General features: G+C 57.0%; 2 protein-coding genes across 11 annotated transcripts in view; one reads left to right on the forward strand and one right to left on the reverse strand.

Annotated features, from left to right (window-relative positions):
• The window catches only part of ZBTB17 (zinc finger and BTB domain containing 17), a 35,402-nt gene extending 23,437 nt beyond the window's left edge, over positions 1-11,965 (forward strand). For 2 of the 7 annotated variants that reach the window (XM_002811434.4, XM_063714825.1), the window contains exons 3-16: positions 5,323-5,529; positions 6,700-6,888; positions 7,534-7,677; positions 7,991-8,116; positions 8,630-8,886; positions 8,984-9,126; positions 9,223-9,523; positions 9,931-10,018; positions 10,111-10,227; positions 10,307-10,427; positions 10,633-10,763; positions 11,096-11,305; positions 11,414-11,503; positions 11,582-11,965. In XM_002811434.4, coding sequence (XP_002811480.2) covers positions 5,325-5,529; positions 6,700-6,888; positions 7,534-7,677; positions 7,991-8,116; positions 8,630-8,886; positions 8,984-9,126; positions 9,223-9,523; positions 9,931-10,018; positions 10,111-10,227; positions 10,307-10,427; positions 10,633-10,763; positions 11,096-11,305; positions 11,414-11,503; positions 11,582-11,865 — 2,406 coding nt within the window. In that variant the 5' untranslated portion in view covers positions 5,323-5,324 and the 3' untranslated portion in view covers positions 11,866-11,965. Of the gene's footprint in view, positions 1-5,322; positions 5,530-6,699; positions 6,889-7,511; positions 7,678-7,990; positions 8,117-8,629; positions 8,887-8,983; positions 9,127-9,222; positions 9,524-9,930; positions 10,019-10,110; positions 10,228-10,306; positions 10,428-10,632; positions 10,764-11,095; positions 11,306-11,392; positions 11,504-11,581 lie in introns of those variants that run through there. The other 5 variants (XM_002811433.4, XM_063714824.1, XM_009234853.3 and 2 more) reach the window with 4 other exon arrangements.
• A 1,370-nt stretch (positions 11,966-13,335) lies between these two features.
• Positions 13,336-15,613, reverse strand: part of SPEN (spen family transcriptional repressor) — a 94,016-nt gene continuing 91,738 nt past the window's right edge. For all 4 annotated transcript variants that reach the window (XM_063714823.1, XM_002811437.5, XM_009234827.3 and 1 more), the window contains 2 exons: positions 14,927-15,085; positions 13,336-14,500 (listed from right to left, as the gene is read on the reverse strand). In XM_063714823.1, coding sequence (XP_063570893.1) covers positions 14,369-14,500; positions 14,927-15,085 — 291 coding nt within the window. In that variant the 3' untranslated portion in view covers positions 13,336-14,368. The remainder of the gene's footprint in view (positions 14,501-14,926; positions 15,086-15,613) is intronic.

The raw sequence follows: 15,613 nt of genomic DNA on the forward strand, positions 1-15,613 counted from the left end.
CTGTCACAAAGGAAGTCATACCATTAGCCCTGTTGGCCATTGGAGAAGCTTTGCTGGAGATCACCTGTGGGTGGCTGGTGGAACCCAGATCCAGGTCCTGCTTGGCCTGTCCCGGGAGGCTCTGCTGCTTCCACGGGGCTCAGCCGCCACTGGAATCCCTGCATCGTGGAGGCAGCAGTATGGAACTTGGCACCAGAGTGGATTTCATGGCCCAAACAGAAACCTGGCTTACTCAGCAGTCTGTGGTGCTTTAGGACTGCAAGACAGATGCAATGGGTTGTGCTTTCTGGGGCCAGCCCTTCTGAATCCCACCCGCAGGAGCCTTGGCGGCTCTCTTAGCTCCTCTGACCCTCGCTGCCATGCTGGGCCTCAAGACAGCCCTGGTGAGCATGGCTGGGAGTGTGGCTGGGAGCAACCCAGCCTTGGCCAGCACACTCCATGCCATGACTGGATCAAGTCTGGCAACTGAACCTCACTTTTTTCTTATTAAAATTTTTGAAAAATTGCTGGGTGCAGTGGCACATGCCTGTAATCCCAGCACTTTAGAAGGCCAAGGTAGGCAGACTGCTTGAGCCCAGGAGTTTGAGACCAGCCTGGGCAACATGGTGAAATCCTGCTGCTACAAAAAAATAATAATAATTTTTTTTAAAAAATTGAAATATGTTTTCATGTAAATGTATATGAAATATACACATTTAGTTTAAGTAATAAATCCAGGGGACTCCAAATAAAGAAAGAGAACTCTTCTAGGATCTCAGAAGTCCCCTGCTTACCCTCCCCCATCCAGAGAGAACCGTCATCCTGAACCTTTGGCTGAATCACTTCCTTTTCTTCATAGTTTTACCGTCTGTCTCAGTTATCTCTTGCTGCACAGCACACCACCCCAAAACCCAGTGGCATAAGTCATCAGTGAGTCAGTATTTCTTACAGTTTGATGGGTGGACAGGCAGTCGCTTGCTCCTCGGGGTGTTGGTTGAGGCTGTGCGTGCAGCAGCGCACAGCTGGGCTGGGAGGTCCAGGAAAGTGTCCCTTGCCGCAGAGCATTGGTGCTGTCCGTGGCCTCTCTGCTTTTCTCCGTGTGCCCTCTCCCCAGAGCCTCTCCATGTGTTTCCCACTCACACGGGAGCTTGGACTTTCCTCCAGCTCGGTGACTGGATTCCCAGGAGCCAGAGCAGAATCTTCCAGGCTTCTTTAGTTTTAGGTCTGAAATTGGCACAGTCCCTGCATCCTGATGGTCAGAGTCGTCTCTGGGCCATCCAGATTCCAACAGTAGGGAAAGAGACACCGTCTCTCCATGGGAGGTGTGGTGGGCCCTGGCAGGGGAGGAATGGCTGGCCATCCTGAGAGGGGCTTTGCATCATCCGCATCCGTTCCGCCATGTCGGTTCCGCCGCGTCCATTCCGCTGTGTCAGTGTGCCTGTCCGGACTCACGCTGCAGGTGTCCTCAGTGCCTCAGTTTTTTGTTCCCCAGTGAATTCCTCGTGAGGGAGCCCAGGGCTCTGTGTCCAGCTAAGCTTTTGGTCATCAGGACAGCATCCCAGCTCTGACACCTGAGGTCAGGGAGAAAAACTGAGTGACTAGAGGTGTTGGGAAAAGGTGCCCTATTGCAGCTAAGACTTTGTGAGGTGGGGTCAGGTCAGTCTGCATCTAAAATGAGGACTCTGGGCTGCTGGGCTCTGTGGTCTCGTTCTGTTGGCATTTTCTGTGGGTCTGAGGTTTTAGGATCTTCCTTAGAAGTCGCTTTAACTAGTGCCCATATTTATCGCCCACCACGCAAGGTGAAGTGAAGACCACAGACCTTGACACTTGTGCTTGAGCGATGGGCACTGTATTCCAAGGGTGGGGTGGGGCAGGCTGCCTGGTGGGAACAGTATTTCTTCACCCTCTGTTCCTGCACGTCTGGGGGAGATGGGGAGCAGCTGGCTGTTGATCTGATTACTGTGGTTAACATCTCCCCAGACAGCACCTCCTAGCACGTACTTAGGAGGGGATATGCTCCTAGGACCTGCACACCCCTTCGCTCCCAGACCCTTTTCCTGTGTCCCTCCAAGCCTGGCCATCCTGCTGGGTTCCTGTCGCTGAGGAATAGATAAGAGGGGAACTAGGATACAGGCTGGTGATCCCTCCAGAGCAGTTCACGTGGGTTGGAGGTGGGGGACTGCCTAGTTTTAGCTCAGCCCCTCTGAGGGAAGGACCCAGCTGGCCATGCCTCCCGTCTCGCCACGGGCCTTGAGAGAGGGGCTGTTCAAGCTTCCCAGCTGGGGAACAGCCTGGGGGACCCTGAGCTCCACTTGCCCTATGAGGGTGGGGCTTCGGTTGTAAAGTCCACAGTGACACAGTTCTGCGGCTAACACCATTTAGCACTTAGTCCGCCTCCTCCTGGCCCCCTCGAGCTGCTCTTGCACCCCTGGGAGGCCAGTCCCAGATTGTACTGGTAAGCACATTTCAGCTGCTGCTGATCTCTCTGTGGGTACAGGGCTCCTCCCTCCATCCCTCTCTCTCTCCCTTCCTTCCTTCTCCTCTCCTTTCTTTCCCTTACCTTGCCCATCTTCACTTCTTCCTCCCCCCTTCTTATCATTTCTCCTGTTTTCTTCCCTTTTGGTGCATTTCTCTGTTGGGGCAGCCTCAGAGGATTATAGATGCCTCTGTTTCTCCTCCTAACACCCATGTGTGGGAGGAGCCCACTTCTGGGCCGGCACCTTGCATTGGAAAAGTGCAGTCGGCACAAAGGTGGAAAATGTTGCTCATGGGCACACAGCTGCTCTCTTGGCAGGTGGTGGTATGTGGGGGGCTGGGCCACCACCCACCCTGTCCTCGGGGCCTTTTACTATTTTATTATCTAGCGAATGTGTCTTATCTAATCTATCTAGCTTATCCATCCATCCATCCATCCAGTCCCAGGACAGCTGTACTGTGTGGCTGGGCGGGGCTGCGCTTGCCAGGAAGCCTCAGGGCACATAGCCACAGGGAGGCTCATCCCAGCCTTGGGCCCACACAAGGTGGATTGATCCTGTCCCTCCCCTTGGCTAGGAGTCTTCTCACATGTCTCTTCCCGGCAAGTCAGATGGTTTTCCTGCTAGAGGGTTCTTTGTACCTCTGGGGGTTCAGCTGATGTTCCTCAGGTTGTTTTAGCACCGGGGTGGCTCAAGTTTTGGGTTGGCTCCTGGGGAAGGTGAGGAAGCCGGGCACACAGCCTGGAGAGAAGGGTTGGGCCTCACTTGCAAGTTCCAGATGGGCTGCTTCTGAAGCCAGTTGAGGATTTTGCCCTATGTGGGCCCTGGTATTCCCCTTTTCTGTACTTGGGGCTCCTGGGTATGTAGGGGGTGACTAGCAATTGAGGCCCAGGGCTTGCCACCCACACACCTGTGTGCTCACGTGACCTTTTCCACAGCCAGGAGAAGACAGCTCTAGGGTTGACGTGGCCTGGGCCCACCTCGCCCCTGCCTTTGGTTCCTTCTGCACCCACCTTGCCCTTTGTGCCCTTCAGGTATTGATCCACAAGCTGGACATTGGTGCCTCCCCACGTCTAGTGCATAGAAGCAGCAGCGCAGCCACGATTCTCCCTTGTGTTCCTTCAGGTCACAGATAGGAACCTGCTGCTTCCTGGGACTGAGGACAGGAGAGAAAGGCCTCTGTGCTTTGTTCCAGGTGGCCGTGTGCTGCTGCCAGCCACTTGGCTTTGGTGTGGGGCCAGCTGCCCCAGGGCCTTATCTCCTGATTTCGGGGCTGGCCCTGGCTCTCCAGTGCTTACACTTAGGGTTCTAGCCACAGCCATTTAGGAATGTCACTGAGAGAGCCGAAGCCTGCGCGGGGATGTGTAGGGGGAGGGAACAGCTGTTTCTGGGTCTCCGGAAGCAGCAGCAACGCTGAACTTGTGGCTCGGAGGCTGGTGTGCTGTGGCTCATGCCTGTTGCCACTGCCATGCTCCCCGTTATTTGTTGCGTCACTTCCCCCCGCTCAGCAGATACCCCCACTTGTGAAAAGTTTCCAGACATCACGTGGTGGGGGGCCTTGGCGCCCTTCAAGGCTGACCTGTGCTGGTGTGAGGGGCGTGGCTTCCTCCGCGACTCATCACAGCCCGACAGCCATGCATGGCCACAGCAGCTTCAGAGCTGCGGCAGTGATTCACCCCCAAGATGCTGATGTCACAGGGGAGTGCCCGAGCCGGGGCAGAGCTGCCGAAACTGGGGGCGGAGAGCCCCAAAGTGTCCCTCTCACCTGCCCAGAAGCAAGGGGGGCCAGCCCCGTGCAGACTCAGGCCTCAGAGAAGAGGAGGAGTAGGCAGAGAACTCACTACCCCTTAGCACATCCTGGGCCAAGGCGTGACAGCCGTACCCAGTTGAATCTGTCTAATGTGGCCCCAGACAGTGGGTGCTGATTTTTCTCTTCAAACATTCTGAAATGGGTTCTTTCTAGAAAAGAGGGCCCGCTTATTTTCCCTAGACAATTGCTGATGTTGACGCCGACTCTGGGTGGTGTTGGGGCGGGAGGGAGAGCTGTTTTAGATAGTTACTTAGTCACGGCTTGTGCGGTTCAAGACTGCTCGGCACTGGGCCATGGAATTTTCCTGAGCATTTTCACTTGTGGGATTTCCAGGCATTAAAAGTGAGGCCCTTGACAGAGTTGTGGCCAGGTCAGCAGCTCTTGGGGTCAGGATCAAAGTTGTTTCTCCTGGGATGGCCACCAGGACACAGGTTTCTGGAGTCAGAAGACTCCGCAACTCTAGGTGGTTCCCATGAATCGGAAAGACAGGGAGCTCTAGGCTTTGTCGGGGGATGGGGTACGTGCAGAGCCTGAGAGGGGCCGAGTTCGGCTGATGAAACACCGTCTTGTCTTCACCTGTCCATGAGAGAATGAGAAAATAGGAAAGTTTTCTTAAAGACCAACATGTCCAATTGAAACATCTGTCCTTTATTCTGAGATTGTCATGCATTCTTTTTGTAACAAATGTTAAAGTGACCATGTCTTTTCATTTTTGAAATGATGACACATTTCAGTGTTCTGTGTTTGTTCCCTTTTTTGGCTTTTTCATGTTATTATCAGGCTGAATACGGAGGCGGCTGCCTCGTGTTGGTGCCCCAGTGCTTTTTGGTTTGGGCCACTTTTCCTGGCCAGTAAACCCAGGAATACAGGAGCCACCAGTTGGTTGAGTTCGGCTTGCAGGGGGTATCTGAAGTGAACTGCCCTTTTGTGGCAGAAATGCCCTCACTTGTTTGAATCCTGTCTTCTCCATGGTGCTCGCCTGGGAGTTTGGGAGTGACTATTGAGTGTGTCTGACGTCCTTTCTCCGTGCTAACCCCAACGCCCTTTGGCTTCCTTCAGCCATGGACTTTCCCCAGCACAGCCAGCACGTCTTGGAACAGCTGAACCAGCAGCGGCAGCTGGGGCTTCTCTGTGACTGCACCTTTGTGGTGGACGGTGTTCACTTTAAGGCTCATAAAGCAGTGCTGGCGGCCTGCAGCGAGTACTTCAAGATGCTCTTCGTGGACCAGAAGGACGTGGTGCACCTGGACATCAGTAACGCGGCAGGTACCCCGTCAGGGCTGGGGCTGAGCTTGCTGAGGGCCAGAAGCTATGGCTGGCCCTGTGCCATGCTAGGCCCTCCAGGGGCAGCACCTGCAGGCTGTGGCATGCAGCAGGCCTCCCGCACAGGCTTCAGGCCATGAGCAATTCAGGACTAAGTTCCTCCCACCTTTTGGGGGCCTGTTTTGATTGGCAGTGGAGTGGTAAGGGGAGGACAGGCAGGAAGGGGCTCATGATGAGCTCTAGGCCGCAGCGAACACAGGAAAGGCCTCATTGGGAGGGGCAGAGAGCAGGCAGGTTCTATGCCCTCTGGCCCGTTTCCATGGCAGAGTCAGTCCTGAAGCATCTACCCCAGTGCTAACTAGAAGTGTGGGGAGAGGTGATGGGGAAGGCTTAGGGGCTGGGAGCAGTGTCAGGAAGACCTTGGGGGTGTGGAAGGAACTGGTCCTGGATTCAGACTCCCAACCCAGACTGGCATGACATGCCATGAGAAGGTATTATTCTCCCATTTTATAGATGTGGAAACTGAGACCCAAAGAGGTCAGTGACTGGCCTGGAGGTCAGTCAGATAGAGAGTTGGTAGCAGAGCCCTGATGAAAGTCAGGTTGGAGTGTCCTCCACTGGTGAAGTGTAGCGGCCAAACAGAGGGTGTGGAGGGCAGGTGTTCACACCATCTGTCCTCAATGCGGGGTGGGCATTCACACCTCTGTCCTCACCCAGGGCAGGCATTCACACTCTGTCCTCCATGCAGGATGGGCATTTATACCCCCGTCCTCTGTGCAGGGTGCGTATTCGCACCTCCTTTTCTCCATGCATGGGTGGCATTCACAGCCCATCCTCCTCCATGCAGGGCGGACAGTCGCACCTTCTGTTCCCTGTGCAGTGTGGGCATTCACACCTCCTGTCCTCTGTGCAGGGTGGGTGTTCACACCTCTTGTTCTGTGTGCAGGGCAGGCATTCAGACCCTCAGCAAGCACTTCTTTTCAAGGGCTGTTGGCAGTGCTGAGATCCCCCAGGTTACCTGCCGCCTCTCCACAGAGGAGATGGGGCGATGCAGGCTTGCCACTCAGCTGTTCCTAAATCCCTGCATCCTGCTGCTGAGTGGAGTGGTGGGGCAGGCTGCCGGTGCCGGATCTTGAGGTGGGTCGTCTGTGACAGCTGTCCTGTCCTTGGCAGGCCTGGGGCAGGTGCTGGAGTTTATGTACACGGCCAAGCTGAGCCTGAGCCCTGAGAACGTGGATGATGTGCTGGCCGTGGCCACTTTCCTCCAAATGCAGGACATCATCACGGCCTGCCATGCCCTCAAGTCACTTGCTGAGCCGGCTACCAGCCCTGGGGGAAATGCGGAGGCCTTGGCCACAGAAGGTAGGTTATTGGCAGCTGCTCCCAAGCAGATGGCCAGAGACCTTGGCTTTTGACGTGGGCTCTGCCTCTGACTTTCTGGGTCTCAGTTTCCTCATCTGGCCCTGCCTCGGTTGTGGGTGCTGGTGAGGGTTAGCCTCAGGTCTGAGGGTGGCCTCTCTGCCTGCCTTTCCCCTACAGAGCACCCGGGAGCCGTGCCTGGTTCAGTGCCTTTGCACATGGGCAGGGTTTGCTCCTAAACCCTCCCGCGGGTCTATTCTCCTGAGCCCCTCCTTCCACCTCCCTTAGCAGCTAAGATAAAAGCCCTCAGATGCCCACTATGGGCCAGGTGCCTTGCTGTAGATTTCCAGAGGCTGCGTTCCTCCCTTTCCTAGTGCTGACCTCTGATCAGCTCCCTTAGTGCACACATGAGGTCTGCATGTCCCACACAAGCAGGAACCATCACTGTTGTATTCCCAGTGCCCAGCCATCAGCCTGGCATGGAGTGGGTGCCCTGTGAATAATTTGGTGAATGAACAAATCAGCAAACCACTACTTAGAGGTACCCTGGGGAGGACGAGGAAGACCTAGCAAGTTCTGGGCCACCTCACACCTCCAAATGGCGGGCACTTGATGGGAAACGGCAGGTCTGCCCTGTTCCATCTCCAGGAGGGGACAAGAGAGCCAAAGAGGAGAAGGCGGCGGCCACCAGCACACTAAGCAGGCTGGAGCAGGCGGGACGCAGTGCACCCACAGGCCCCAGCAGGGACCTCAAGGAGGAGCGCGGCGGTCAGGCCCAGAGTGCGGCCAGCGGTGAGTCAGATGCCGAGGACCCAGCCGGCTGCCCTGTCACCTCCCAGCAGCCTGGGCACAGGGTAGTGAGGGCTGCCTTGGGGCAGGTAGCACGGGCACCTGCACCTCTTGAGCCTGTGTTACCCAGAATGACCTATTGTGTGTTCCAGGGGGTCTGTTTCAACCAGAGCAGACACAACAGCCTCAGCTAGGGGTGTGCTGGGGCCTCCCCTCCTGGGTCACACGCAGCCACCACCAGCGCGCTGGTCCAGGAGAGGTATCCGACCCCTGGGCAGAGGGTAGCAATCCAGCCTCCGGTGCTTCCCCCACCCAGGTGCAGAGCAGACAGAGAAAGCCGATGCGCCCCGGGAGCCGCTGCCTGTGGAGCTCAAGCCAGACCCCACGAGTGGCATGGCTGCCGCAGAAGCTGAGGCTGCTTTGTCCGAGAGCTCGGAGCAAGGTAGCCCCGCCCAGCCAGGACCAGGCCCTTCCTGGTGCATCCTCCCAGGGCCCTACCTCCACTGCGCACTGGGGCCTCCGTCTCCTCCTGCCTCCAGCTAGTCCCACTTGGAGTCACCATGCACTTCAGCTTTGGGGCACCTTGGTCTTCGCATGTTCTTGAGTCTCGAGGTCGTTCCTTGGCTGACCATGCTAGCCGTGTGTCTGTGAGCACAGGCACGTCCTTCAAAGCCCTGGAGCTTCTGCTACTTCCCGGCTTTGAGCACCGCGCAGGGGTGCCTTGCCACCCACAGCAACCCTCCAGTGCCTGCTGGCCGACAGCGCCCATCCCAGCTGGCTGAGCCCCCTACCTGCATCCCGCAAGCAGCAAATACACAGTTCACAGGCCCTCCCCGGGGGCTTTCCTTGGCCAGTGCTGGGGCCATTTACTGTCCCTTCCACATGTTGCCGGCGCCCTTCACGTGCGCTCAGGCAGAGAGGGCTGCCGCCTCCATGCTTGCCCTTTTCTCCGCAGAAATGGAGGTGGAGCCCGCCCGGAAAGGGGAAGAGGAGCAAGAGGAGCAAGAGGAGGAGGGCGCAGGGCCAGCTGAGGTCAAGGAGGAGGGTTCCCATCTGCAGAACGGAGAGGCCCCCGAGGAGAACGAGAACGAGGAGTCAGCGGGCACAGACTCGGGGCAGGAGCTCGGCTCCGAGGCCCGGGGCCTGCGCTCAGGCACCTACGGCGACCGCACGGAGTCCAAGGCCTACGGCTCCGTCATCCACAAGTGCGAGGTGAGGGAGAGTGTGGCCAGCCCTCCCCGCCAGCCTCCCTCCCCTCTGGCCTCCCACCGGTTGCCCCTCACACCCCGCTTCCCCGCTGCACTCGCAGGACTGTGGGAAGGAGTTCACGCACACGGGGAACTTCAAGCGGCACATCCGCATCCATACGGGGGAGAAGCCCTTCTCGTGCCGGGAGTGCAGCAAGGCCTTTTCCGACCCGGCCGCGTGCAAGGCCCATGAGAAGACGCACAGGTACTGCCCCAGGCCGGCCTCCTGCCCCGGCCCCTGCCAGGCCCGGCCTTTCACGCCCCAGCGAGCCCTGCCTCCTCTCACCTTCTGGCCCTGCAGCCCTCTGAAGCCGTACGGCTGCGAGGAGTGCGGGAAGAGCTACCGCCTCATCAGCCTGCTCAACCTGCACAAGAAGCGGCACTCGGGCGAGGCGCGCTACCGCTGCGAGGACTGCGGCAAGCTCTTCACCACCTCGGGCAACCTCAAGCGCCACCAGCTGGTGCACAGCGGCGAGAAGCCCTACCAGTGCGACTACTGCGGCCGCTCCTTCTCCGACCCCACTTCCAAGATGCGCCACCTGGAGACCCACGACACGGACAAGGAGCACAAGTGCCCACACTGCGACAAGAAGTTCAACCAGGTGTGCGGACCCCTCCTGGAACTAGCGCCTGGGAGCCGCCCGTGGCCGCAGCCACACGCATGCCACGTGGTGGGGCGGGCGGGGGGGAGCACAACCCCGGCCTCCAAGAGCTCATCAGCTTGTTCACCCAGGAAACAGGCCCAGCGAGAGCCACTTCCGTGGGAGAGCTCCCGGCTGCTCTGCGGAGGGCAGGCCGAGTCAGGGCGGGGTTTGGTCCTGAAAAAATGGGGTGGGGCGGCTTACCTCTCACCGCTGGGACCTGGGACCTCTCCTGACCCAGGAGAGATGGAGACCTTCAGGGACCCTGGCAAGCCTGAGAGTCGATTGTTCCTTTGTGGGAGGGGCAGGTGAGGGGTCCCGGGGCCGAGCTCTGTGGGGTAGCCCCCCTGACCCCTCCCTGGGCACAGGTAGGGAACCTGAAGGCCCACCTGAAGATCCACATCGCTGACGGGCCCCTCAAGTGCCGAGAGTGTGGGAAGCAGTTCACCACCTCAGGTAGGGCCAGGGCTGCCCTGGCTGCCCTCACACCCCTGCTCCTCAGCCACCGGTGGTGCCCCACGCCAGGTTCGCCCTCGGTCTCGCCACAGGGAACCTGAAGCGGCACCTTCGGATCCACAGCGGGGAGAAACCCTACGTGTGCATCCACTGCCAGCGACAGTTTGCAGACCCCGGCGCTCTGCAGCGGCACGTCCGCATTCACACAGGTGGGTGGTGAGCGGCCATGCCCAGGACTGGGAGGGCATGGAGAGGAGCAGGCACCAACACCTTCTACCCGGTCCCCAGGTGAGAAGCCGTGCCAGTGTGTGATGTGCGGTAAGGCCTTCACCCAGGCCAGCTCCCTCATCGCCCACGTGCGCCAGCACACCGGGGAGAAGCCCTACGTCTGCGAGCGCTGCGGCAAGAGGTCCTGCCCCCCTCCCCGACACTCACTGGCCAGACACCCCACAGTGAGGGGGCTCAGAAGACAAACTGCGGGCTTGGCTGGGGACTGAGCTGACTGCTGCCCACGCCCCAGGCTCTGGTCCCAGGGGTCCTTTTCAGTCTAGAGGGTGAGGCAGGAGGCCCAGGTTGGGGCAGTTCCATGCGAGTCCCTTCCTGTGGCCCCACAGATTCGTCCAGTCCAGCCAGTTGGCCAATCATATTCGCCACCACGACAACATCCGCCCACACAAGTGCAGCGTGTGCAGCAAGGCCTTCGTGAACGTGGGGGACCTGTCCAAGCACATCATCATTCACACTGGTGAGCTGTGGCCCCCGCCATGCCTGTTCCTTCCCAGACCCTGTTGCCAGGTGGGGAGCAGGGGGAAGGAAGGGACCCCCCAGACCCCAGCCTCAGGTGCTAGCTCTTGCTGCAGGTGGCCTTGAAGGCAGTTCTGTTCAAATGAGGACCCCATTTTCCTAGAGCTTCCAGAGGTGCCAGTGTCACCAGAGGCACCCGTGCAGCTCTGGTGGCTGCCCCAGAGCACCTCCTGCTGTAAGACAGGGTTGCTGGGCAAACGAGTCATTGATGGCCTCCCACCCCATCCCTGCGGCCCCTTCCCCCAAAGGCAAGAGAGAACCTTGCTCCCCCAGGAGAGAAGCCTTACCTGTGTGATAAGTGTGGGCGTGGCTTCAACCGGGTAGACAACCTGCGCTCCCACGTGAAGACCGTGCACCAGGGCAAGGCAGGCATCAAGATCCTGGAGCCCGAGGAGGGCAGTGAGGTCAGCGTGGTCACTGTGGATGACATGGTCACGCTGGCCACCGAGGCACTGGCAGCAACAGCCGTCACTCAGCTCACAGGTGCGGGCTGTGGGCAGCAGAGGGAAGTCACAGGCAGCTTGCTGCCAGGGTGGCGATGATGGGGCAGTGCCCGTGCCTTCACCTTAGGCCCTGCGACTCTGCCCGCAGTGGTGCCAGTGGGAGCTGCAGTGACAGCCGATGAGACGGAAGTCCTGAAGGCCGAGATCAGCAAAGCTGTGAAGCAAGTACAGGAAGAAGGTGAGGGGGGCCACCTGGGTGTGAATGTGGGCAGAGCCCGGGGTCCTTCCCACTCTGACTGCTGCCCCACCTCCACAGACCCCAACACTCACATCCTCTACGCCTGTGACTCCTGTGGGGACAAGTTTCTGGATGCCAACAGCCTGGCTCAGCACGTGCGAATCCACACAGCCCAGGCACTGGTCATGTTCCAGACAGACGCGGACTTCTATCAGCAGTATGGGCCAGGTGGCACGTGGCCTGCCGGGCAGGTGCTGCAGGCTGGGGAGCTGGTCTTCCGCCCTCGGGACGGGGCCGAGGGCCAGCCCGCACTGGCAGAGACCTCCCCTACAGCTCCTGAATGTCCCCCGCCTGCCGAGTGAGCTGGCGGCCCTTCTGACTGTTTATTTAAGGATGGATGGCACCCTGGAACCGGGAAGGGTGGCCTGCTCCCTAGAGAGAATAAATTGGATTATTTTCTAATGCTGCCTATAGGTCCCTGTGGGGTGGGTGGGCAGCTGGCAGCTACAACTGATGCCACAGAAAGGCTGTACCACCCAGGAACCAGCCTTCCTGGGAAGGTCAGCCCGTCCCTCTTGCTGAATGCGACTAGAACCAGAGCCAGGCTGGCTGATTTGCCCCAAGTTGAGGAGTGGGCAGTACACTCAGGCTGGAGAGACCTCGGCACCACATGCCCCATGCCCTCATCCCATCTTGTTTGGAGGCTTCTCACCTGTTCATCTTTAGGGCCCGGCCTCCCCTCGCCCCACAGCTATGACCCTGCTCCCCCTCGGCCCAGGTTGGGGAGAGGTTGGGAAGTTGGGGAAGGGACCAGCAGGGGCAGCCACCAACTGCTTACCAGGGCACAGGCAACCCAGAGCGAGCCTGGCTCACAGGCCACTGCTGCCAGGCTTGGCTCAGGGGTCCTTCCAGCCAGAGTGGCAAGGTAGGCCAAGGAGAGTGCCAGGCCCAGGCCACTGCCCTGGCTCTGATGGGCCTAAGGGAGCAGATGGAAGCCACACTTGCTTCAGGGTTACCTGGCCTGAGGACTAAGGCCAAGCCAGTGCCATCATCTTTTGGGAAGGTTCAAAAATGGCATCTCTGCCACCAGGCTGGGAGCCCAGAGGGACAGGAAGGAGCAGCCAGGGGCTTTGATGGGGAGGTAGGGAGCTGGTGGAACAGCTTTCTCACTCCTGTCAGCAGGGAGTCAGGAGGTACTATCTTGTCCCCCCACAGTGGCCCCGGCACCTGTGGTCCACCTCACACCAGGACAGGCCCATTTGTAGGAGCCCATTGGTATCACAAGTGAGACCACCAACTTTATAGTCCCCATGTCCCTGTCCCAACTCCACAGCTTCTAGAGAATCCAGCTGCAGGGGAAGCCTGTCCCTAATTCCCATCCTCCTGTCTGGAGGCAGATACAGGATCAAATGAGCCCCCAGGGGCCCCAGCAGGCCACTGCCTCTGCAGGAGTCAGCCTGCTTCACACTGGGAGAAGGGAAGAGGGGGCAAAAGACAAGAAACCAAAGCTTGCTAAAATGTTTCTGAGATGGCATGGGGTGTGGTTATATTCTGTATCAAAATTGGAAGTGCCTTCCACATTACCTAAGAACCAGTTAGGACTTTGAAGACACCACAAGAGTGAGAAATGGTTAAGTTCAGTGACAAAAATCTCCTTTGTACAAGATAAAATTATCCTTGGGGAGGAGGACTGACTAGGAGGCAGAAGGGAAATAGTTCCCATGTACAGACTTGGCATGGGGAGCAAAAGCGGGATGAGGGCTGACTGTTCCCATAAGCCAAGGACCCAGGGTTCGTCCTCCCACCCAAGTGACAATCACATTCACACTTGGTGTGTTTTATATTTTTTAATAAAGTTTGTAATCCAATGGACACACAAAACAAAACTGCGCTGGGAAAAACAGTTTCATAAATTAATAAGTGTTAGGAAGCTGGGGGAGAGGTCAAGGTAACAGGAAGAGGGGTTAGCCAGTCTTTTTGTACAGGTGCCGTGTGACACTTCCACATCGCGGGAGCAGGACCCGTGCTGTACCGAAGCGCACTTATACAAATGAGTGGGCAATACAAAGTCTGAATATGAAAATAAGATTTCCTCTGAAAACACATTTTTGGCACAGATTAAAAAAAATGTATATCGGGGGATTTGATTTTTTAAGTCAGTATTATATATATTTATATATATTATATATTTATATATACACACATCCCAAGTTCTGCATATCCCACACCAAGAGAAAACCTTTCTGTTTGCTCTTCAACTGTAAACTGTACATCCCGGTGAATCAAAGACGGTGGCAGCAGGAGAATTAAGGTGACGCATCCAAATGAGCAAGGGAGATGGGGGTGGACAAAAAAACCCAATGAAATGTTCCTTGACCCCAAGGTCTCAGCAGAAGTTTGAAGTCCTTCCTGCGTTAAGAGTCCGCAATGTGTGTCTACACACACCGAGACATCCAGAGTGTCACAGCCTGTCTTCACTGGGCAAAAGTCCAAGTCACTAATTTAGTGCAAAGGCAGTTCTGTTTTCTTGTTTCTTAAAAACAAACAAACAAAAAAAATTTCATTCCACTGCCCTGTTCCTTTTCTCCAAAAAGAGGAAAGAGAAACCCAGCCCCAGGGTGTCTGCGAGTCCATGGGTTGGTGATGTGTCCTTGGGCTAAAGCATTATGTAAACATACAAGGTAGCAGCACCACTCCTAGAGGAAGTCTGTCCAACTGAGCCAGGCAGCAGGACAGCAAAAGGCTGGCCGTCTGGCAGTGGAGTCTGTCCCCTTCGGCAGCTTCTTCCTCTGCTTGGCTGGGTTGTCCTTTGTTTTTGCTGCAGAGCCCTGGGAAGATTCACTGAGGTGATAACCACTCAGTGGCTCACACGGAGGCAATGACAATCATGAGGTGGGGAGAGATGTTGGAGATGCTGGCAAGGAGGTCAGGGGCCAGGCGGGACAGGTGACTCTCAGAGAACTCACAGGGCGGGAAGATCTGCAGCACGTAGGCAGGCTGGAGACAGGATAGAGAGCAAAGTGGGACCCTCTGTCTTCACCCCCACAACTCCACTTCCATTGGGGAGCCCTGAAAAGGCCCAATGCTAAGAGCCAGGCCAAATCAGTCCCCAACCAGCAAATGTGCCAGGACTATGTCTACTGGAAGACCTAGCAGGTGTCAGAAAACTATAAACAGGAACCCCCTGGGGCCCTCTTCCCTATCTTTAAACTCATGGAAAACCTGTGTTCTCAGCAGTTCCCTGGGTTCTCTTCAAGATGAGTGATGGCGCCCCACCCCATGTGGTCTACTGACTTCTGTCCAAAATGCCCCTTTGCCCACCTCTGGGGCCAGATCTAGTGGGCACCAGATGAGTCAGCCCACCTACCCTGACCAGCCCCACCTGTGGATGTACATGTGAAGGAAGGACACAGGACAACCGACCTGATTGGAGCCAGGGTTGGGAACGTTGATGATCCCTGCTGCCTGCTTGGCCTGCAGGTAAGTGATGAAGGCAGCCTTGAGGGACTCGGTCTGGCTCACAACATCCTCTTGGTCACGGCCACAGGGCAGAGCCAGCAGCAGACAGTAATCTGTCTCCACCTGAGGCAGAGGCCAGCTGCCAGTGAGCAGGGGCCTCCTAGTCAAACAGCAGCCCACATCCAACCCACAGTATCAGGTCCACAAAAACCCCCACCTCTGAGATGACTTTAAAGTCCACCCTGATATTTGAATGAAAAAAACAAAAACAAAAAACTTTTTTTCAACCTGAGAAAGCTGATTTAAAAAATAATAATTTTTAAAAACTGTAAAGCCTTGTTTCTGGGTCTAGAGGTACTTTACATCCCCCACCAAGTAGAAGCATAGTGGACCCTTCATTGCTCACTTCAAGAATACCGTTACTGGCCAGGCACAGTGGTTCAGGCCTGTAATCCCAACACTTTGGGAGGCCAAGGCAGCCAGATCACTTGAGGTCGGGAGTTCAAGACTGGCCTGGCCAACATGGTGAAACCCCAACTCTACTAAAAATACAAAAAATTAGCTGGGCATGGTGGTGCGTGCCTATAATCCCACCTACTCAGGAGGCTGAGGCAAGAGAATGGCTTGAACCCGGGAGGCAGAGGCTATAGT

Source organism: Pongo abelii, chromosome 1 (assembly GCF_028885655.2).
Source record: "Pongo abelii isolate AG06213 chromosome 1, NHGRI_mPonAbe1-v2.0_pri, whole genome shotgun sequence".
NCBI lineage: Eukaryota > Metazoa > Chordata > Mammalia > Primates > Hominidae > Pongo > Pongo abelii.